Raw genomic sequence first — 22,930 nt, forward strand, 5'->3', positions numbered from 1 at the left:
GCCTTTGCGGTTACGGAACACCTCTGCATTGTGATGAGGTGCCCGCAATGTGATGTGGCTACAGTTAATGGCGCCCTTAACCATGGGGAAGCCCGCTGTCCTTGCAAAGCCACATAAGCGTTCATCTAGCTTCTCTCTGGTGATGGGGAATGAGATGTACTCCCTTCTCCTTCTGTAGCGAGCATCTGTTACCTCACGGATGCAGCAATGGATGGTGAACTGCGAAATGTTTGCAATATCCCTGTTGAAGCCTGGAGGGAGCCGCTGGCATAGAAATTGAGAGCGACTGTGACCTTAACTGCCACTGAGACGTCCTGGTCCTGAGCTGAGGCTGGAGGTCTGGCTGCAGGAGGTGGCAGAGCTCTGTGACCACCTCCTTGCTGAAGCGGAGCCTTCTAAGGCACTGCTCTTCTGGCAGATGAATGTAGGAGATGTGCTCCCAGAATACCCTGGGAGGGTAAGGCCTCCTGTTGCGAGGTGTGTCGGCTCTCCTCCTACCTCTGGCCACATTTGGCAATCTCTGTCTCTGCATCCGCTACAAGTTGCCGGAGGGCAAGGTGGAGTGCCAGTACAGCCCCCAGAAATGAGAGAAAAGAGGACGTGGAAAAGTTCAGAGGAATACAAGTGAAGAAACTGTTAGAGCAGCAACAAAGCAAAAATGGAAAAAATGTGAACGCAGCCAACATGCTATCTGACAAGCCAGCAATGAATCTGACTTCCCAATGAACTAGTAAATAGCGACCCGGGAGCAGCATTCCCAGGTATCAACACCTGCTATATCTGTTGTTCTTAGCGCCAGGCGCTAAGTCAGGGGAAGCAACTGAATTTTGCATCTGGGGCGCTAATGGGGCATTGCACACTCATTGACGTCATGGTCTGAGCAGCGCTAGAGGGCCCAGGCGCTAAGTGATTGCGCTGGCACTAAATGCCGACTGAATTTCACAGGCAGCGTTGGAATTACCACGCCCGGGTGATAAGCCCTTAGCGCCCTGTTAGCGCCCTACCCGGGTGCTAACAGGAGACGCTAAGGCACCGAATTTCTAGTCCATAGAATCATAGAATGGTTACAGCACAGGAGGCCATTCGCCCCGTTGAGCCCATGCCGGTTCTCTGCAAGAGCACTTCAGCTAGTCCCACTCCCGCACCCTTTCCCCGTAGCCCTTGTAAGAATTCGCAATAATTTACAGTTCTGAAGATTCATGTTTTTGATTAAAGTATCCCTGGGCAATGTGCTTTTTAAATTTCCAAGGATAAAATGGCTGTCACACCACATGGCCGAAGGACAAAAGAGGTTTGGAATGCAGCTTTCTGTGTGGAAGTAAGGTTCAATGAAGACAAAGGACAATGCTTTGTTTACAAAGCAACTGAATGCGATTAGCATTTGTTTAGATACACCTGAAACTGCAGAAGAGACGTTTGCACCTTGAATGGGAAGCGTTAACTTTAAATGGGTTTCCAATCACCCAGTACTGGACTATAGAGCAGATGTATCTCCCTTTTGTTTCAGCACAGGGAGCTCTGAAAATCACATTAACTCAATCTAACCACTTTGAGTTAGCCTATCACAGGGAAATTTTGCACACAGCCTGCAAGGCAGGATATGAGGGGCTCACCAGGTATAAAGATAGATGCTGAAGCCAGCTCTTTCTCTTGACTTCCTGGGACGATAAGGTAAGCTCTCTCTCTCTCTCTCTCTCTCTCTCTCTTCGCTGGACCATGTGAGCAGAGATTTTCTGACTCTCAACAAGGCAACCTAGCAGGAGTTAAGGGGGGATGGTGATTTAAGGGAATTGCTAAGATTGTTTAAATACATTGTAGCCATTGCACCCCTCGTTTTTGCCGTGTGTACCCCCTTGATATATAGTTTTACAATTTTACTGTGTTCGTGTGGGATAGTTTGATATTGTGATTGTAGTTTCTTTTAGTTAATAAAGCTTGATTTTTTTCTCTCATCCAAACCACGTGTTCCGTTTTAATATCATTAATTATAAGTTCCTCCACTCAGAACTAAAGGAGGGGTAGCGATTCGAAACCGTTGTTTTAAAATTGGTTTCGAGTGCAGCAGCAAAAAGACTGCTGGCCAGGTAGATTACCTTAAACCAGTTAAAAGAAACCCCCGAAATCCTTACAATGGCGAGCCAGGTAGGAGTGGAGGCAGTTTTTGATTTAATAAGTGGTCTGGATCTGGAGAAAGCATCAGCTCTTGTTTCTCTCGTTGTTTTCAGTATGTGGGTAGCCCTGCGGATGTTAGCAGCAGCGTGTAGGCTGACCTATCATGGTATAGGTGGCTGGGTTAAGGAGGGTGAGAAGAGGGTGCAGGAGGAGGTTAAAGATGCCAAGAATCGGGAGTCCCAGCTTGAAAAATGCCAGGCGGAGGTAGAACGCCTCAGAGAGGTGTATGAGGCCAGAGCTAGTGGTATGAGGGTGCGGGAAGAGAATGCACACCTCACACTAGAGGTCACGAAATGCCAGGCATTTATAGAGCGCCTTGTGCAGGAAGTAGCAGAGGCAAGGGACTGGGAGATGAGGCTACAGGAGGAAATTGCACACCTCACCCAAGGAGCTAGCGAGGGAAAAAGCCATGCAAGAAACGAGATAGAATTCCTAAAGTACCAAATCATAGAAGCAAAGAGGAGTGAGATGAGGCTGCGGGAAGAGAATGCCCGCCTCACCTCAGAAGTGAGAGAGCAGGAGGAAAGGTTAAGGGAAGCAAAGGCAGCTTATAAGCTGGCCTGCGCCCTAAGGTTTGAGGAAGCAGATCATGGCCCCTGTAGGGCAGAGATAGAAAGCCTTAACATGGCTTTAAATGCATCTAAGGGGATGATTTGCATGATCAGCCTGAAGGCAGGTCAGCCAGACTTTACTGGCAGCCCAAGTGAAACCATCCCACAGGCAACACCCAGGGAAAGGCTGGCTAGGGAATTAGAGATCCCAAGACAGCAGCCCACAGCTCCGGGTTTTGAGGAGCTCTGGCAGCAAGGAGGGGTGGACAATGGGGTGGTAGGAGAACACCAGCAGGTCCCGCTAGGCAGGCGGGGACCAGGACCAGTGTACCCCCTCCAACAACGGAGGTACGGTCCACCCGTGAGGAGTGAGCCTGAGAATAGGAATCCTCAGCCCACAGCAAGTTCGAGTTCACAGGCAAGCACTGTGGCTTGTGTGGGGGGAGGAGCCATTCCAGAGAACAGGAAAGGAGAGTTCTCGGACCCCTGTAGAGCAGGCACAGTAGCAGAAATCCAGGACAAGGGAGGCACACAGGGGATAGTTTTGGCCCCAGGAAAAGGGCAGGTCCAAAATTCCCCAGTTAAAGCCGCCTGGGTGAGGGAACATGAGTTTGCTGTCCATGCAAGTTCAAGTTCACAGCCTGCAAAAACAGGAACTGTGACTTGTTTCCAGGGAAAAGCAGACAAACCCAGAGAGAGATTTGCACCGGCAGGCTGCCAGGTACATTATACCGTGCGGGCTATTTGGACATGGGGGAGAAGGTTCCCAGCCAGCTGGGGCTATGACCCAAGCCCAGGGTCCGCCAGCCAAAAAGTTTCCCCCATAGAGACACCCCACAGAAGGTCTCAGCGGGTGCCCCAGCCTAAGAAAGCATGGTCACCCACTTTACAGTGGAGTAGGGCGGTTTCCCGAGCCAGGGAAAAGCCAGAGAACAGAGGCCCCCACTCAACAGCCATAAGCTGCGGGGGACCAGAGACAGGAGGCAGACCAGCTTCGCTGCAGCCAGCAGCAATCTGCAACAGTGCCAGAGATTAGACGGGCCGTCCGGAGACGGGCGGCATTTGTAATTATAGCTATGTGTGTGTATATAGCGTGCTTAATGGAAGGTGTATTTTAAGTTCTGTTAATTTAACTAGTTTGTTAAGTAAGTGCAAAGAGTTTAAGTTTACATGTGTGCCGAATGTTTGTATTTTGGTCCGAGGTCGAGGGACCCGACCATGTCTCCACCTAAGGCAGCAGGTCAGTGCTGCATGTCCCTTTTAAGTTTTGCAGGAGATGGGAAAATGAAGCAGCCATGTTCGCCCAGCCCGAGCTGGACATCGAATGAAGATACAGAATGTTGGGGATCACCTCGCCACTGGACGAATCCAGGAGACCCCGCAGCGATCTTCGGGAAAAACCGGACAGAGTCCGGGGGAACTTGCCTACTCCTCCTACGGGGAGGAGATGGCCCCAGCTGGGTGGGGCACGGCCCCCAACCCAGCACTATCCTGACCGAAGTTCACGTGCGGGAGACCTCGCTGTTGAGGAGTCACGATGGGGAAGCGCGGGCGCCTGGTCATAGGGACGCATTCCCCGGGGGTGGGTGGTGATGGCCCGGGAATGATTCTATAGAGGAGGGGGAGACCCAAGAGTCGCGTGGGTGCGGTCGGGGGAGGGAGGAACTCACCCGGGGGCCCACGGGCCAAGAAGATAAGTTGTGGCTGGGAAGGATGAGTGGGTGGCCGGATCAGTGTGGGGCCAGGGAGTGCCGCCACACAGGCACCCATCATTTTCTGCAGCCAGTCGAGGGAAGACGGGAGGGGGAGGGACTGGGAGTCATGAGATCCCATACCCCCCGGTCTCGGTCTGTGGAAGGTAATTTTAAACGTGAGGGGTACCCCGCCTCCACAAAAGGACAAGGGAACGGCTCGGGGCTGTCGGAGCAGGCTGGTCGCTAAATCCATTCTGCCTGTTTTAAAGTTTAAGCTGATCATAGAGGGGTGGAAGGTACTTTTACTGCCCGAGTGGGAGGAGCAATACCCACTCGAATTTCGCGACCCATCATCGGCCTGTGATGATCGGGGTTCATAAGCATGTTGTTTAATGATTTTTTGTATTTTGTGTTGCAGCCCCAAGTTGAGCAGAGGCGTGAGGTCCTCTCCGTGCTTGGGACCAGTTTGTGACAACTCCAAGTTGAGCAGAGGCGTAGGACCCTCTCCGTGCTTGCGATAATTTTGAGTACATTGTGTAACTAAGATTGCAACATTTTGTAATAACTTATGATGTAAAAAAAAGTGATTGTAAATTTGGTTTACACTGTATAATTTTACAAGCGTGTAGGGGTATGAGACCCCTTAGTGAAAACTGAAGTATCTGTAAGATGCCTACCGTACCATGGTTTTTTTTCTTGAATTTAAGGGGAATAGATGGGACGGGGATCAGTGGCAGATAGCTATTAGGTAAATACAGGGGATGGTTGTTTGTGGGGGGTCAGAAATTATTGCTCATTTCTTCAAGAGGATACTACAAGCAAGCTGGAAGTATCCAAGGGCGGACTGTAAGAATTCGCAATAATTTACAGTTCTGAAGATTCATGTTTTTGATTAAAGTATCCCTGGGCAATGTGCTTTTTAAATTTCCAGGGATAAAATGGCTGTCACACCACATGGCTGAAGGACAAAAGAGGTTTGGAATGCAGCTTTCTGTGTGGAAGTAAGGTTCAATGAAGACAAAGGACAATGCTTTGTTTACAAAGCAACTGAATGCGATTAGCATTTGTTTAGATAGACCTGAAACTGCAGAAGAGACGTTTGCACCTTGAATGGGAAGTGTTAACTTTAAATGGGTTTCCAATCACCCAGTACTGGACTATAGAGCAGATGTATCTCCCTTTTGTTTCAGCAAAGGGAGCTCTGAAAATCACATTAACTCAATCTAACCACTTTGAGTTAGCCTATCACAGGGAAATTTTGCACACAGCCTGCAAGGCAGGATATGAGGGGCTCACCAGGTATAAAGATAGATGCTGAACCAGCTCTTTCTCTTGACTTCCTGGGACGATAAGGTGAGCTCTCTCTCTCTCTCTCTCTCTTCGCTGGACCATGTGAGCAGAGATTTTCTGACTCTCAACAAGGCAACCTAGCAGGAGTTAAGGGGGGATGGTGATTTAAGGGAATTGCTAAGATTGTTTAAATACATTGTAGCCATTGTACCCCTCGTTTTTGCCGTGTGTACCCCCTTGATATATAGTTTTACAATTTTACTGTGTTCGTGTGGGATAGTTTGATATTGTGATTGTAGTTTCTTTTAGTTAATAAAGCTTGATTTTTTTCTCTCATCCAAACCACGTGTTCCGTTTTAATATCATTAATTATAAGTTCCTCCACTCAGAACTAAAGGAGGGGTAGTGATTCGAAACCACTGTTTTAAAATTGGTTGAGAGTGCAGCAGCAAAAAGACTGCTGGCCAGGTAGATTACCTTAAACCAGTTAAAAGAAACCCCCGAAATCCTTACACCCTGCAGATTTATTTCCTCCAGGTACTTATCCAATTTCCTTTTGAAAGCCACAATTGAGTCTGCCTCCACCATACTTTCAGGCAGTGCATTCCAGATCCTAACCACTCGCTGCGTAAAAAAGTTTTTCCTCATTTGGCCTTTGGTTCTTTTGCCAATCACATTTGTTACGTCTGTGTGTAATTGAGACACGGACTGCAGGAGTTGGTTATAACAGGTGTTTACTGAATGGAGATAAAACTGGAACTACTATACAAAGTTACTGCACAGGCTTATAGACAGGGGTGGTCACTACTGGTACTGCAGTATCCAGGGGCTGCAGAATATAGTTCCTTCTTCAAAGTACATACACTACAATTCCTCCCCTTTTAGCTAAACAGTACATAACATTCGATTAATAATTAAATAACATATTTACAATTACAGTTGCTATATACATTAGCTGAAGTTAAGCAATTATAAATTCAGTCTTTGAGGAGGCTTCCTGATTCTGTCTGGATAACACCTCTTTGGGGTATCAGGTTCTTCTGGCAAAGTTGATTCGGGATCAACGTCGTTGTTTGGTTCGTCTGCTTCCAATATCACCGATTCTGAGGTAGATGCAATTGGTACTTCGGTTTCATCACCAGGTGTATCGGATCGTGGTGTGGATTTGACGTTTTCCAGTGACTCTAGAATCTGGTCAGCATAGCGTCTTACAATGCTCTCTCCAACGTCCACGGTATACATTAGAGGTCCTTGCCGTGTGCAGATCGTTCCTGGCTGCCATTTCTCTGTGCGGTAGTCCCGGGCCAAAACTGGTTGACCTATCTTAAAACTCCTGGTCGGCCTTTCATTCATATTCTGAAACTGCCTGTTCTCCACATCTCTTCTGATGTTTGGCTTAACCAAATCCAAGCGGCATCTTAGTCTTCGGTTGAAGAACATCATGGCTGGAGTTTGGTTGGTAACCGCATGTGTCGCATTCCGCAGGCAAACAAGAAGTTATCCACCTTGTGTTGTAGGGGTATGTCTTCATTACACATTGCCTTGATAGCCTTCTTGAATGTTTGAACGAACCTCTCAGCCAATCCATTGGTGGCTGGATGATATGGGGCGGATGTGTAATGCTTAACACCATTGTTCTTTAAGAACCTCCGGTACTCTTCAGGCACAAACTGTGGTCCATTGTCGGAGCAAATCTGTTCAGGCAGCCCATTTCTGGCGAATATGGTTCGTAAGACTGTGATAGTTTTTTCTGTGGTGGTTGAGGACATTTTTATTACCTCTGGCCACTTTGAATGTGCATCCACCGCAATTAAAAACATCAAGTCCATAAATGGACCAGCAAAATCAATGTGCACCCTTTGCCATGGAGATGAGGGCCACTCCCATGGATGTAGAGGGGCTTGTGGTGGGGCGTTTTGGACCTTCTGGCATCCTATACAGCTCTTGGTCATCTCTTCGATTTCTCTATCGATTCCCGACCACCACACAAATGCTCTGGCTAAGCTTTTCATTTTTACCCCTCCCAGATGACCCTCATGAAGCTCATTGAGCACTCTATCCTTCAATTTGGGTGGAATTACTACTCTGGATCCACACATCAAGGTTCCTCGGCACACTGACAGCTGTTCTCTTCTCGGCGAGAATGCTGGCAACAGTGGTTCGCCATGTGCTGGCCATCCCTTCACCGTTAAATCATAGACCCTGGAGAGTGTCGGGTCATTTCGTGTTTCCTTTTCTATGTTTGCATTCGTCAGAGGTAGACAGTCGACTATGGTAGAGTGGAATATCTCCACAGGATCCACTGCAGGTGCTTCTTCCACCGTCGGCAACGGTAGGCGCGACAATCCATCAGCATTCCCATGCTGTTTAGTTCCTTTGTACTCGATGTCATATTGGTGTGCCCCTAGGAAAAGGGACCACCTCTGTAGCCGTTGTGCTGTCATTATCGGGACGCCCTTCTGAGGGTTGAAAATGGAGACAAGAGGTTGATGATCAGTTAGTAGAGTAAATTTCTGACCGTGCAGGTAGTGATTGAACTTCTTCACCCCCCACACCAGGCTGAGGGCCTCTCTGTCAATCTGGGCGTAGTTACGCTCGGCAGAAGTTAACGAGCGTGACGCAAAAGCCATCGGCCTCTCTGAACCATCAAGGAATTTATGTGACAGTACCGCTCCAATGCCGTAGGGAGACGCATCACACGCCAGTCCTATCGGTAGTGATGGGTTGTAGTGAGCCAATACTTCTCTTGAAGCGATTAGGTCTTTACACTTCTGAAAGGCCCGCTTACATTCATCGCTCCATTTCCATGCTACTCCAGTTTGTAGTAGGGCATTCAGTGGGTGCAGAATTGTGGACAAATTCGGCAAAAACTTATGGTAGTAATTCACCAATCCGAGGAATGACCTCAGTTGCGACACATTTTCAGGCGCTGGAGCCTTAACTACCGCTTCAATTTTGTCAGGGGACTTATGTAACCCCTCTTCATCAATCACGTGGCCACAATACGATATCTGTTTCTTAAAGAACTCGCACTTGGGGCGATTGGCTCGTAGCCCATGTTCTCTTAGTCTAGTGAGCACCTGCTCTAGGTTGGCAAGGCGTTCACTGTCATCTTCACCTGTCACTAGGATGTCGTCCAAGTAACACTGAGTCCCCGGAATCCCTTGCAGGACTTGTTCCATCGCTCTTTGCCATATCGCCGGAGCTGATGCTACTCCGAATACCAGTCGATTATACTGGTAAAGACCTTTGTGAGTGTTTATCGTGAGATACTTCCTAGAGGATTCTTCAACCTCCATCTGCAAATATGCTTGTGCTAGGTCAATTTTTGTAAAACGCTTCCCTCCAGATAGTGAGGCGAAAATATCTTCTATCCTCGGGAGAGGATACTGTACTGTGTGAAGGACTGGGTTCACCGTCACCTTGAAGTCCCCACAGATGTGAACCTTCCTTGGCTCCTCAGACTTATTGTTTAACGTTTTCTTCATGACAGGAACGATGGGTGTCGCCCACTCACTCCAGTCTACCTTAGATAACACGCCTGCATTCTCCAGGTTCTCCAGCTCTGCCTCGACGGCTGGGCGAATTGCATACGGTACCGGTCTTGCTTTGAAAAACTTGGGAATTGCATTCTCTTCTATTTTTATCGAGGCGGTTACGCCTTTAAGAGTTCCCAGTTCTTGTTGAAATACCTCTTTAGCGTTAGCTAAGATTTTTGACAATCGTCCAGGTGTGACGTCGTCATCCTTTTTACCAGCCACAGTCAGTGCCTGAATGGAGTGCCAGTCTAAACTTACCTTTCTGATCCATTCACGTCCCAATAACGGTGGTCCACCATCTTGCAGTATGTACAGATACAATTTCTGTATTTCCTTGCCATTGTATTCAACAGGCACCCTTATTTTCCCTCTGGGGTATACTTTCTGCCCCGTATACGTCTTCAAGACAATGGATGTGTCTTTCAAGGGTATGTGTGAGAATAGCCACTCGTAGTCTCGTCGATTCATGACGGTCAGGGCTGATCCTGTATCCAATTCCATTTTGACTTGGGACCCTGCTATCGTGAGGGTGACCCAAATGGTTTGGTGATCCTCTTTTGCGATTACATTGTGAAGTTTGAGACAGCTTAGTCTCTTGTTCCCGGATTCACTATCGCTCTTCTGGTCCTCGGAACTACTGTCCGTCATCTTTTGTACTTTCCTGTACTGTTCCTTAGTAGCCTTTTTGTTGTCGTTAGTCTTCTTCCCGGACCTGCAAACTCGTGCAATGTGTCCCATCTTTCCGCATTGCCTGCATATTTTGTCCTTGGACCAGCAGTCCTTCTGGTCATGTGTTGTTCTGCCACAGCGATAACATTTTTCAAATCCCCGTGTCATTTCATGGGTGCCGTATTCCTGTGGCTTTTGCTGTATTTCCGCAGCTCCCCTTGCTGCTGCTTCGTACGATACTGCCACGCTGAAAGTCTTATCTAGCGTCAGCTCTTTCTCTGAGAGTAACCTCTTCTGGGTTCCTTCACTCAGGAGTCCACAGACAAATTTGTCCCGTAGGGTATCTGCCAGTCCTGCTCCGAACTGGCAGTGCTTTGATAGCTTGCGTAGTTCTGTAAGGTAATCAGCATTGCTCTCATCTTTATGCTGATTTCTCTTGTGGAATTTAAATCTTTCTGCTATTAGCAGCGGTGTAGGATTTAGGTGTTCCTGTAGGATATCAACAATTTCGTTAAAACTCTTCGCCATCGGTTTGGCTGGAGTGATCAGGTTCCGCAATAGGCCATACGTTCTTGCGCCCATTAAGTTTAGTGGTACCGATGCCTTTTTCTCATCGGCTACTTCATTTGCCTTGCAATATACTTCGACTCTTTCCACATACGTGGTCCAGTCTTCTATTGCATTATCGAAGGCAGTGATATTGCCAGTCTTCGGCATCTTGGAGATCTAAGATGGCGCCTCCCGCACTTTGCCTTCTTCCCCGATTGAACAAAATGGCGCCTCCCGCGCTTTGCCTTCTTCCCCGCTGGATTAAGATGGCGCCTCCCGCGCTTTCTGTCTTCTCCGCTGCTGCTAGCACTGTTGCTGGTGTTTTTATGCCTTGATGGTGACGCCCTATGGTCTTCGCGCACTTCGCCCCCCGCGCTGCTGCTAACACCGCTCTCCGCGGTCCCTGTGGCAAACTGCAGCTCCTCGCGGCTTTCTGCGCTTCTAATTTCTTTAATTTTAATTACTGTTCCCGTCATCAGAGCAAACCCTATGGGACACTTTCCCCCCTCTTCTCGGGTCTGTACGCTGCCTGGCTTCGTAGCACCGGCCGCGCCTTGTGTGCTCCACCCTCTCTCTCTCTCTCCTCTTCCCGACAACGCTGCTCGGCCCCGTTGAAAAGCCACCCGATCGAGCTCTAGCCCGCCGCAGCCCAGGAAGGATCAGTGTACTACCTGCCACCAGCCCGATTAGCTGGAACACCATAGACAGGATAACCAAGCCCCGCTCTCGACAGCCTCTCCTGCAAATCTTCGAATTCGATGAATCAGAGGCGGTTGCCCACGGTCGACGCCCGTTTCTTCTGTTTGTTTTTTTTGTGGTTTTTTTCTTCCTTCTGGCCTCGACCTCTAACAACTTCGCTTCAGGGATGGATCCCCATGAGGTGGTGCAGAACTGTAGGTAAGTTCGGATCTGTTCGTCGCCAGTGTTACGTCCGTGTGTAATTGAGACACGGACTGCAGGAGTTGGTTATAACAGGTGTTTACTGAATGGAGACAAAACTGGAACTACTATACAAAGTTACTACACGGGCTTATACACAGGGGTGGTCACTACTGGTACTGGTACTGCAGTATACAGGGGCTGCAGAATATAGTTCCTTCTTCAAAGTACATACACTACAACATTAAATCTGTGTCCTCTGGTTCGCGACCCTTCTACCAATGGGAACAGTTTCTCTCTATCTACTCTGACTCTGACCACCTCTATCAAATCTCCTCTCAACTTTCTCTACTCCAAGCAGCACGGTGGCATAGTGGTTAGCACTGTTGCCTCACAGCGCCAGGGACCCGGGTTCGAATCCGGCCTCGGGTGACTGTCTGTGTGGAGTTTGCACATTCTCCCCGTGTTTGCGTGGGTTTCCTCCGGGTGCTCCGGTTTCCTCCCACAGTCCAAAGATGTGCAGGTTAGGTTGATTGGCTATGATAAAATTGACCCTTAGTGTTAGGGGGATTAAATACGTGGGGTTACGGGGATAGGGTGGGATATGTGTTGGTGTAGGGGTTACAGGGATCGGGTGGGATATGTGTCGGTGCAGGCTCGATGGGACGAAATGGCCTCTATCTGCACTGTGGGGTTTCTGTGATTCTGTGATTTCTGTGAACTCCAGCTTCTCTAGTCAATCCACCTAACTGAAGTCCTTCATCCCTGGAATCATTTGTGTAAATCTATTCTGCACCCTCTCCATGGCCTTCACATTCTTCCTAAAGTGCGGTGCCCAGAATTGGACACAATACTCCAGTTGAGGTAGAACCAGTGTTTTATAAAGATTCATCATAACTTCCTTGCTTTTGTATTTTATGCCTCCATTCATGAAGCCCAGTATCCCGTAAGCTTTTTTAACCGCTTTCTCAACCTGTTCTGCCACATTCAACGATTTGTGCACATATACCCCCAGGTCTCTCTGTTCATGCACCCAGTTTAGAATTGTACCCTTTAGTTTATATTGTCTCTCCTCATTCTTCCTACCAAAATTTATCACTTCGCACTTTTCTGCGTTAAATTTTATCTGACACGTGTCCGCCCATTTCACCACCCTGCGTATGTATTCTTGAAGTCCATCACTATCCTCCTCACTGTTCACTATACTTCCAAGTTTTGTGTCATCTGCAAATTTTGAAATTGCGCCCTGTACACCCAAGTCCAAGTCATTAATATATATCAAGAAAAGCAGTGGTCCTTGTACCGACCCCTGGGGAACACCACTGTGTACCTTCCTCCAGTCAGAAAAATAACCATTCACCACTATTCTCTGTTTCCTGTCACTTAGCCAATTTCATATCCATGCTGCCACTGTGCCTTTAATACCATGGGCTTCAACTTTGCTGGCAAGCCTATTATGTATCACTTTATCAAACACCTTTTGGAAGTCCATATATACCACATTAACCGCATTGCCCACATCAACCCTCTGTTACCTCATCAAAAAACTCAATCAAGTTAGTTAACCATGATTTGCCTTTAACAAATCTGTGCTGGCTTTCCTTAATTAATCCACACTTGTCCAAGTGACTGTGAACTTTGTCCCTGATTATCATTTCTAAAAGCTTTCCCACTACCAAGATTAAACTGACTGCCCTGTAGTTGCTAATTTTATCCTTACACCCTTTTTTGAACAAGGGTGTAACATTTGCAATTCTCCAGTCCCCTGGCACCACCACCGTATCTAAGGAGGATTGGAAGATTATGGCCAGCACCTCTGCAATTTCCTCCTTAACTTCCCTCAGCATCCTAGGATGCATCCCATCCGGTCCTGGTGACTTATCTACTTTAAGTACAGACAGCTTTTCTATATCTCCTCTTTATCAAGTTTTATCTCATCCAGTATCTCCACTACCTCTTCTTTCACTATGACTTGGCAGCATCTTCTTCCTCAGTGAAGACAGATGCAAAGTACTCATTTAGTACCTTAGCCATGCCCTCTGCCTCCATGCGTAGGTCTCCTTTTTGGTCCCTAATCAGCCCCACACCTCCTCTTACTACCCGTTTATTATTTATATGCCTATAGAAGACTTCTGAATTCCCTTTTATGTTGGCTGCCAATCTATTCTCATACTCTCTCTCTTTGCCCCTTATTTTCTTTTTTACTTCACCTATGAGCTTTTTATATCCAGCCTAATTCTCACTTGTATTCTCAACCTGACATCTGTCATACACACTCTTTTTCTGCTTCATCTTACTCTCTATCTCTTTCATCATCCAGAGAGCTCTGGCTTTAGTTGCCCTACCTTTCCCTCTCGTGTGAATGTACCTCGACTGTTCCCGAACCATCTCCTCTTTAAAGGCAGCCCACTGTTTAATTACAGTTTTGCCTGCCAATATTTTTTTCCAATTTACCCAGGCCAGATCTGTTCCCAACCCACTGAAATTGGCCTTCCTCCAATTAAGTATTTTTACTCTAGATTGCTCCCTGTCCTTTTCTGTAGCTAATCTAAACCATATGATACTATGATCACTGTTCCCTAAATATTCCCCAACTGACACCTGCTCCACATGTCCCACCTTATTCCCCAGAACCAGACCCAGCAATACCTCCTTCCTCATTGGGCTGGAAACATACTGACCAAGAAAATTCCCCCGAACACACTTCAGAAATTCTTCCCCCTCTCTGCCCTTTACATTGTTACTATCCCAGTCTATATTAAGATAATTGAAGTCTCCCATTATTACTACTTTATAGTTCTTGCACCTCTCTGTAATTTCCCTGCAAATTTGCTCCTAGTTGGTGGCCTATAGAATACACCTAGTAGTGTAATGGCACCTCTATTATTTCTGAACTCCAACCAAATACATTCTGTCCTTGACCTCTCCAGGACATCCTCTCTCTCCAGCACTGTAACATTTTCCTTAACCAATACTGCCACCCCACATCCTTTCTTTCCTTCCCTATCTTTCCTGAACACCTTATATCCAGGAATATTTAAAACCCAATTCTGCATTACTCTTTTCAATTTTTATAAATGACCTAGACTCGGGTGTCGGGAGCACCATTATAAAATTTGCAGATGATATGAAACTTGGGAAAGTGGTAGATAGTGATGAGGATAGTTATAGGCTTCAGGATGACATAGACTGGATGGTGAAATGGGCAGAAGTATGGCAGATGGAGTTCAATGTGATGAAGTGTGAAATGATGCACTCTGAGAGGTCTAATATGGAAAGACAGTATAATATAAACGGCTTGATTTTGTAAATTTTAGATGAGCAGAGAGACCTTGGTGTCCATATACACAAATCCTTATTAAAGGTAGCAGGGCAAGTTGATAAGGTGGTTAAAAAAGCATATGGGTTACTTGGGTTTATAAAGAGAGGAAAAGAATTATAACAATAAAGAGATCATGCTAGAACTTTAGGTCACTGATTTGGTTTCAACTGGAGTATTGTGGACAATTCTGGGCAGACTTCAGGAAAGATGTAAAGTCCTTAGAAAGAGTGCAGAGGAGGTTTACCAGGATGTTTCCAGGGATGAGGGATGAGGGATTTCAGTTATGAGGAGCGGTTGGAAAAGTTAGGACTGTTCTCCTTGGAACAGAGAAGGTTAAGAGTTGACCTAACAGAGGTTTTCAAGATGATGAGAGGTTTTGGTAGAGTCGATAGAGAAAAATTATTCCCTCTGGCGAGTGGATCAATAAGTAGAGGTCATCGATTTAAAATCATTAGTAAAAGTTCGAGAGGGGAGACGAGGAAATTTTTTTTCACTCAGAGAGTTGTTGGATCTGGAACGCTCTACCTGAAAAGATGGTGAAAGCTGATTCCATAAATAATTTTAAAAGGGAGTTAGACAGGTACTTGAAGATGAGAAACTTACAGGTTATGGACAAAAAGTGGGGATGTGGGACTTAGTACGACTATACTTTCAAAGAGCCAGCACAAGCACGACGCTCTGAATAGCCTCCTTCTAGGCTGTAATTTTCTATAATTCTATGAACTGTTCACTCTTCCACTAAATCAGGCCTGTACAGACAGGCGTCCTTTGCTCCACTACAATGAGAATCATACAGACAGGTGTCTATTATTCCACTAAATCAGACTCATATGATGTCTATCTCTCTACTACAACCAGACCCATACAGACAGGTATCTGTCTCTCCACTACACACGGAACTATACAGAACCGTATAGATATGTGTTCATCTCTCCACTAAATCTGACCCTTAACGATGGTCCAATATCCATCTCTCCAGTACAATGAGAACCATACAGACAGGTGTCCAGCTCTCCACTGATATGACCCGTTAGACAGTCAGATGTCCATAGTTCCACTAAAATCATACCCATACAAAAAGGTGTCCATCTCTCCACTACAATCAGACTTGTATACACAGATCACCAGTTCTCCACTAAATACGACATTCAGATGTCCATCTTTCCACTACACTGAGGTCCATACACACAGATGTCCATAGTTCCACTGAAATCAGACCTATACAAAAAGGTGTCCATCACTCCACTACAATCAGACCTGTATACACAGATCACCAGTTCTCCACTAAATACGACATTCAGATGTCCATCTTTCCACTACACTGAGGTCCATACACACAGGTGTCCATCTCTCCACTACAATCAGATGCGTAAGACAACTATCCACTCCTCCACTAAATCAGACTTGTATAGACAGGTGTCGAGCTCCCCGTACAATTAGACCCATACAGATGGTCAGATGTCCAGCTCTCCACTTAATCTGACCTGTACAGACAGGTTTCCATCTCCCCACATTACCAGACACATAGGCTAGTATTTTAATTTGGCAGTGCGTATAGTGTGTGGGGTTTGGTGGGGGGCGGTGGGGGGTGCGGTGATAGAAAGTGGTCGGCAAACCCAGGAGAATAGGTTTCCCGCAGGCCCTGCCGAACTAAACTGCAGGACCTTGTTAGCCTTTAAAATCACAGTTTCCCACCCACAGCCAGCCAGATGGAGAGGCTAGTTGGCTGTCGGGTGGGAAGACCTACGTTAGCAAACTGCAGAGAGGAGGGAAGGAGGGATTGGGAGGGATCAGAGGCCAGAGAGGGGTCGGGGGCTGGAGGGGGGAGGTCGGAAGGTGATCGGGGGCCGGAGGGGGGAGGTCAGAAGGTGATCGGGGGCTGGAGAGGGGAGGTCGGAAGGTGATCGGAGGTCAGAGGGGGAGGTCGGAAAGTGATTGGAGGCTGGGGGGGGAGGTCGGAAGGTGATCGGAGGCTGGGGGGGGGGGGAGGTCGGAAGGTGATCAGGAGTCAGAGGGGGGAGGTCAGAAGGTGATCGGGAGTTGGACGGGGAGATCGGAAGGTGATCGGGGGGAGATCGGAAGGTGATCGGGGGGGAGATCGGAAGGTGATCGGGGATCGGAGGGGGAGGTCGGAAGGTGATCGGAGGCTGGAGGGGGAGGTCGGAAGGTGATCGGGGATCGGAGTGAGTGAGGAGGTCGGAAGGTGATCGGAGGCTGGAGGGGGAGGTCGGAAGGTGATTGGGGGTCGGAGGGGGGAGGTCGGAAGGTGATCAGGGGTCAGAGGGGGGAGATCGGAAGGCGATCGGGGTTGGGAGCAGGGAGGTCGGAAGGTGATCGGAGGCTGGAGGGGGAGGTTGGAGGGTGATCAGGGGCTGGAGGGGAGGTTGGAAGGTGATTGGGGGTCGGAGGGGGAGGTCAAAAGGTGATCGGGGACTGGAGGGGGGAGGTTGGAAAGCAGGAGGGGGATCGTGGGCTGGAGGGGGAGGTAGGAAGGCAAGAGGGTGGATGGGAGGCCAGAATAGTGGTCAGGGGCTAGAGAAGGAATCAGGGGCCGGGTGGGGGATTGGAGATCAGAGGCCTCGGGGTGAGGTCAGGTGGGAGATCGGAAGGGTCGGAGGGGAGTCCAATTACAGGGATTTGGAGAGGCATGAACGCTGGATTCAACAGGTAAGTGCCTTACCTCCTCGATCCACAAGTCCTCCACTCCCCTTAGCTGCAGGTTTCCGAAGGCCTGTGAAACCCACCCGCCAACATTAAATTTAAAATGGTGGATTACTCTGAGGCATGGAGCCTCATTATAACAACCCGCCCGTCCCACCTCCGTTAAAACCGGAAGTCGCAAGGTTGGAGGCGGGTTGGGGTCAGGTTTCAGATATTTAACTCTAATCTCCCACCCGACTCCAGCCCACCCATTCTTGGGGTTAAAATTCCCCCCATAGAGACACGTGTCCATGTCTCCACTACAATCACACACATAGGGGTCGAGTTTAACTCAGCCATGAGGCGGGCTTTGAGGCATGTGGGGGGTTAAAATCGCAAAAACTACGGGTCAGAACCCCCCCCCCAGCCTGGTTCCCGACCCCCCCTCCAGCCTGGTTCCCGACCCCGAGCTATTTTAACCCAGGCGTGTCTGATGGTACCGAATCAGTCCCGCCTCCAATAGGCGGGACTGGTCTTTAAGGCCCTTAATCAGCAACAATTGGCCTTTATAATCCCATTTTAACAGGCCCTTGCATTTTTAACCATTTTCCCACGTAAAACACACCTGGTGGGGATCACGCCTGTGAAACCTGGCGTGAGCACTATTGGCTTGCTGACTAACAGCTGCAGGTCAACCATTAAAGAGGAGATTTGATCAGTCATCATTTGCAGGTGGCAGGACTTTGTTGTTTGAGGCCTGGGGCAACTTTTACCAGGCTTAACCACACCTGTGGAAGGTTAGAGCCTCACACACATCTCCAGTGTGACCTCCTGGGAAACCCCGCTCGCCACCCTCACTCAGCGCTTCCTTAATGGAGGCATATACCAGAAGCATGGGAGCCGTTTATTTCCTTCCCTTCTGGGCATTAGATGAGCTTGAACACCAGCCGCGGCACCAGCAGAACCAGGAACAACAGCAGCAGCAACAGGAGTGCCAGGCTGCTGCTCACCCACCTGAAGCTGCACAGGCCAGAAGGGGCCAGTGCTTGGAAGTGGCTTGAGAGCACCTTGCTGCACACCACGGGGCCATGGGGACCCGTATCTGCACTGGCAGTCCTACTCAGAAGGAATTCCATGAATGTCTGGTTTCTCTGTTCAATAGATGCCCATCGCTCCTCGAGAGATGTCATTCTATTATGAGCACTCACCATATTTTCCATACCCTGGCAACTTATCTCCTCCATGGAGGTTGCCATCCTTTCCATGGTGATGCGTTCATGCACCAATGACTCCACAAAGGCTCTGCTCATGTTCGCTATGGACTCCTCCATTCGCTCCACACTCACATCGACCCTGGAGACAAAACCTGCCAGAGACTCCTGCATCTGTTCCTGGAGTTCCAGCCCTGCTGATCTTATTGATGGACCCAGAGGCAGAGGGGCAACATACAGCTGAGCCGAGCTGGCAGAGTCCTGCGCCCTCCGACTTGCACTCTCCACTGCTGTCCCTGTCTCCACAATCTGCTGATGCTCACTTGTGAGCTGTGATACACCAGGTGACAACACTACTCTATGTCCCGAAGGTCCCACCGAGGTGTGCTGCTGGTGCTGGGTGCGCTGAATTCTGCTGACGCTGTGCCCTCAGAGGTTGCAGATTCCTCTGAGGAGTCTGGAAGCTCAGGCTCTTCCTCCTGGACAGTGGGGACAGGGGCTCTCGATGGTCCTGTGGGGGAGTAAAGGAAAGGGTTAGAGATGTGAGGTCAAGGTTACATGCACATTGCATATTGCAGATGATCATAGGTCCATCTGTTATAGCTTCAGAATCATTATCAGCGACTCATGCAATGTCAATGAGAGATGGAAAACTATTCTGTCACCAGCTTGCTGTGGTGCACCCATCTGTCTGTCCCCCACTTGCGCCTCATCCTCCAGTCCTACGATCTCCAGGACCGCCTCCTACCAGGGGGTGAGGTGGGCTGCTGATGGTGGCCCTCCTCCTGTCCTCGCTCGTTCTCTTTTATTGTGAGCTCTCTTTTCCTGCAATGAGGGAGACAAGTGGTGTTTGAGTGAGAATGAAGGAGTGAGTGTAGAGCATCCATAGCATAGATGCTTAGAAGGAGACAAAGATGGAGTAAAGTGGTAAGACCAATGGCCCTCCCTGTGTGTTGTCAGTTGTTTTCATAGCATCAGTGTGATAGGGAGTGTGAGGGCTGCATAGTCGAATAGTTAGGTGAATGTGAGCATAGAGAGAGAGAGGGAATGGGTAAGGGTGCATGGATGTCAGTGTCAAGTGGGATGTGGAGGAAGAGATTGCTAAAGCTGAGTGCTGGTGAGGAGAGGCAATGGAGATCAGATTGAGAGTGATGGGGACTTCATACTCACTTTTCCAGTGTGCTGAAGGTCATGAAATCTCTTCCTGCACTGTATCCAGGTTCTGCGGGTAGCTGATAAGGAGTTGACCTCCTCTGCCACTTACAGCCATGCAGCCTTTGTCTGCTGGGGAGGCATCTTCCTCCCTGATGATGGGAAGAGCACCTCCCTGTGAGCTCTTGCTCCCTCCACTAAAGCCTGCAGGGCAAAGTTGTCAAAATGAAGTGCAGACCTCGGTCTTTCTCTTGCCATTCTGCTTCCAGCTCAGTGTATCAGCAAATGCAAAAAGGTTGGCAGCCTGCAGAAGAAGCAAGGCTTGTTGCAGACCCTAAATGCAGCAGCAATAATGACGTCATATTTTGCGACTTTCTGACTGGAAATACTCATTTGCCAAGGGTTCCCACACGTTGGAAATCAATTGACCAACTGAGTTAAAATTGCATCAATCTCACACACCCATTTAGATTCATGTGGGAAACACCAAATTCGGGGAACCCGACAATTCCCCGCACCCGAGTTAAAATCGACCCCATATAGACAGGTATCCATCACTCCACTAAATCAGACTCGTACAGACAGATTTATTCAGTATAGTCCCCATTTTTCAATTTCCCACAATAAGGCACAGTAGGTAATTTTAACAATAAATAAAATACTGCAAATAATGCCCATAAATAAATAAATGTTTGTAAACCTTCGCCAAATACAGTTTGAAGTGAGAAAACCGTCAAAAGATAACATATAGGATGATGTCATACTCATAGGCATTTACCCACTCTACTCATGTGTCTTGGTGTTGTACCATGTGTTTATTTCACCATTTTTTAAATGTTAGACTGATTTGGTAATTTACATCAGTTCTAGCTAAACAGAAATTCTGTTGCCGAATAAAAATTTTCAGAACCAAACAGAAATATACTGTAATAATCAGTACATTTATGTAACACCTGATTTAAATGCATAGAATTGATTGCATTTCAAACTATTTTACAGTGACTCTAACCATAGATATTAAAATATGTAATGACTTCTGTTTAACTGTTGCAGTAAGGTTCCATATTATGTGGTATTAGTTCTATCACAATATTTAATATTTTAGGAGTGTTAATGAGGTCAAATGTGCCAAAATGAAATTGAACCCATACATCTACTGGGTGCAACTTTAATCTTTTGTCTCCATCGGACATTCAAGGCAACTGTTAAAAGTTGCCCACTCTCGTAGTTTTACAAATTATGTAATCAAGAGAAGAAACGATACACGCCCTTCCTTGTTTTGTTTTCAGTAAACTTACTATATTAACCAAATATTTAGATTTGGGTTTAAGGTGAGAATTATTTAATTCCCCTCACCAATTTTCTCTTTTAATACAGAATCCGTTTGGAACTGACCTCCCACCAAACCCAAGCCCCGCCAGTGATGTTAAACTTAACCGCAGAGTTAAAGAGCTGCCGTTACCTGAGTCGTGTCTAAGTTGACTGTCAGAAGGCAAAACTTCATAAAACTGGCTGTGGATCTGGAGACTGTGGAGTGTGTAACAGAGAAAGGGAAAGTGGGAGGCTCAGTGACAAAGAGGAGCAGCTGCCAGCTTTTCATTTGGGATTTCAATTCAAATGTAGTCTCAATCACAATGCATTCTCCGTAATGCTTACTTTTATTTCCTTTCGATCTCTTTCATAAAGTATTGTCTAAAGGAACCACATTTTGGAAGGAATTACAAACGGAAATCAAATTGTATTTTTAACAATTACAATTTATAAATACACTGTGCTTCCCTAGAAGGAGGGTTGCGATCACTAAATAAGGCCAAGCTATTATTAACCGGCTTTGTCCTAACTTTCCTAATATGATACAGCGACTAGGGAAAATCTATTTCGTCTGTTTGGGGAGTTAGTGATCAGAGTGATCAACTTAAAATTGTGATTAATAGAGCGAGGAGAGGAGTGAGGAGAAAATGATTTACTTAGTGAGTTGTTAGCAGTATTTGAGGCAGAAAACATTGTGCCTTTTAAAGGTAAATTGGATGCATATTTGAAGCAAGAATAATACAAGGGAAACAGCAGATGTTGGATTAGCTTAGATTGCTCTGGCAAAGAGTCAGCACAGACGATCCCAACAGTCTCCTTCTGTGCTGTAAATGTTTCTATGTGCAGGTGTCCTTATTTTTGCGACCCCGAGCCAGGAGGAAGGGCCATTTATAATGAAAAGACTCCGATTGTTATTGTCGGACAGTATTGGGCGAGGGGGTGCACTGCACATACCCCGTTTAGTGGTCCAGCCGAAGCTGTGAGGTAGGTGATGCTAGCTTAGGTTTTAAAAACCTGTTGATTGTAGGACACAATAGTTCACTCAAGATGTGAAATTATTACAACAGGGGATATAAGAAAGGCCATTAAACCCATCAGAGCTCATCCTTCTAGTGTTCTAACTTCCATCTAAGCCTAACCCTTTAACAACGTAACTGCCACTGAAGCTCATCCATCTTGTACTCTAAATCTTCCACTGAAGCTCATCCATCTTGTACTCTAAATCTTCCACTGAAGCTCATCCTTCTCAAATGTTAACTTTCATATCAAAACCCATTCCTCTGGTACACACATTCCCATCGACTCTAGTAACTTAAATCTCCGATCAAAGCTCATCCAGCAAGTATCCTAAATTTCCCAACAAAGCTCATCCCTCCAATAACCGAATTCTCCAATTAACACTTACATCAATAGAATAATATTAGTTTAACAAAATAGAATTTTCCATGGCCTTAAAATTATGCTCTGGGATATTAATGCATGAATAATTAACATATTTGTCTGCTATTTTAGTAGCTGCATTAACCCGTTCAGAATAAATGGCTTACCACTTCTGCTGAAATAGCAGCAAGAATTTCAAACATTTGAAGCATTTGAACGCTTATATCCCATGACATGATTTATGTACAAGGGCACGGTAGCACAGCGGTTATGTTACTGGACTAGTAATTTGGCGACGTGTAAAACCTAAGCTCGCATCACCTACCCCACAGAGAAATTATATCTTCTTCCACGGCAGCTGTGGAATTTCAATTCAGGTTTATAAGTAAATCTGGAATAAAAAGCTAGTATCAGTAATGGTAACTATGAAACTATTGGATTGTCGCAAAAACCCATCTGGATCTAATATCCTTTAGGGAACGAAATCTGCTGTTCTTACCTGGTTTGGCTTTATATGTGATTCCAGACACTCAGCAATGTGGTTGACTCTTAACTGCCTGCTGAAATGGCC

At 47.0% G+C, this 22,930-nt stretch overlaps 1 protein-coding gene across 5 annotated transcripts in view; it reads right to left on the reverse strand.

Annotated features, from left to right (window-relative positions):
• Window positions 1-21,281, reverse strand: part of gja5b (gap junction protein, alpha 5b) — a 132,555-nt gene extending 111,274 nt beyond the window's left edge. For 4 of the 5 annotated variants that reach the window (XM_085998600.1, XM_085998602.1, XM_085998597.1 and 1 more), the window contains exon 1: window positions 21,131-21,240. Coding sequence is in view for 1 of the 5 variants with exons in the window: in XM_085998603.1 (XP_085854729.1) it covers window positions 21,131-21,268 (138 nt within the window). In the remaining 4 variants the exon portion in view is untranslated. Of the gene's footprint in view, window positions 1-21,130 lie in introns of all 5 variants that reach the window. The other variant, XM_085998603.1, reaches the window with a different exon arrangement.
• Between the last annotated feature and the right edge of the window lie 1,649 nt (window positions 21,282-22,930).

Source organism: Somniosus microcephalus, chromosome 10 (genome assembly GCF_052327205.1).
Source record: "Somniosus microcephalus isolate GS21.2 chromosome 10, FLI_Smic_1.0, whole genome shotgun sequence".
Classification (NCBI taxonomy): Eukaryota; Metazoa; Chordata; class Chondrichthyes; order Squaliformes; family Somniosidae; genus Somniosus; species Somniosus microcephalus.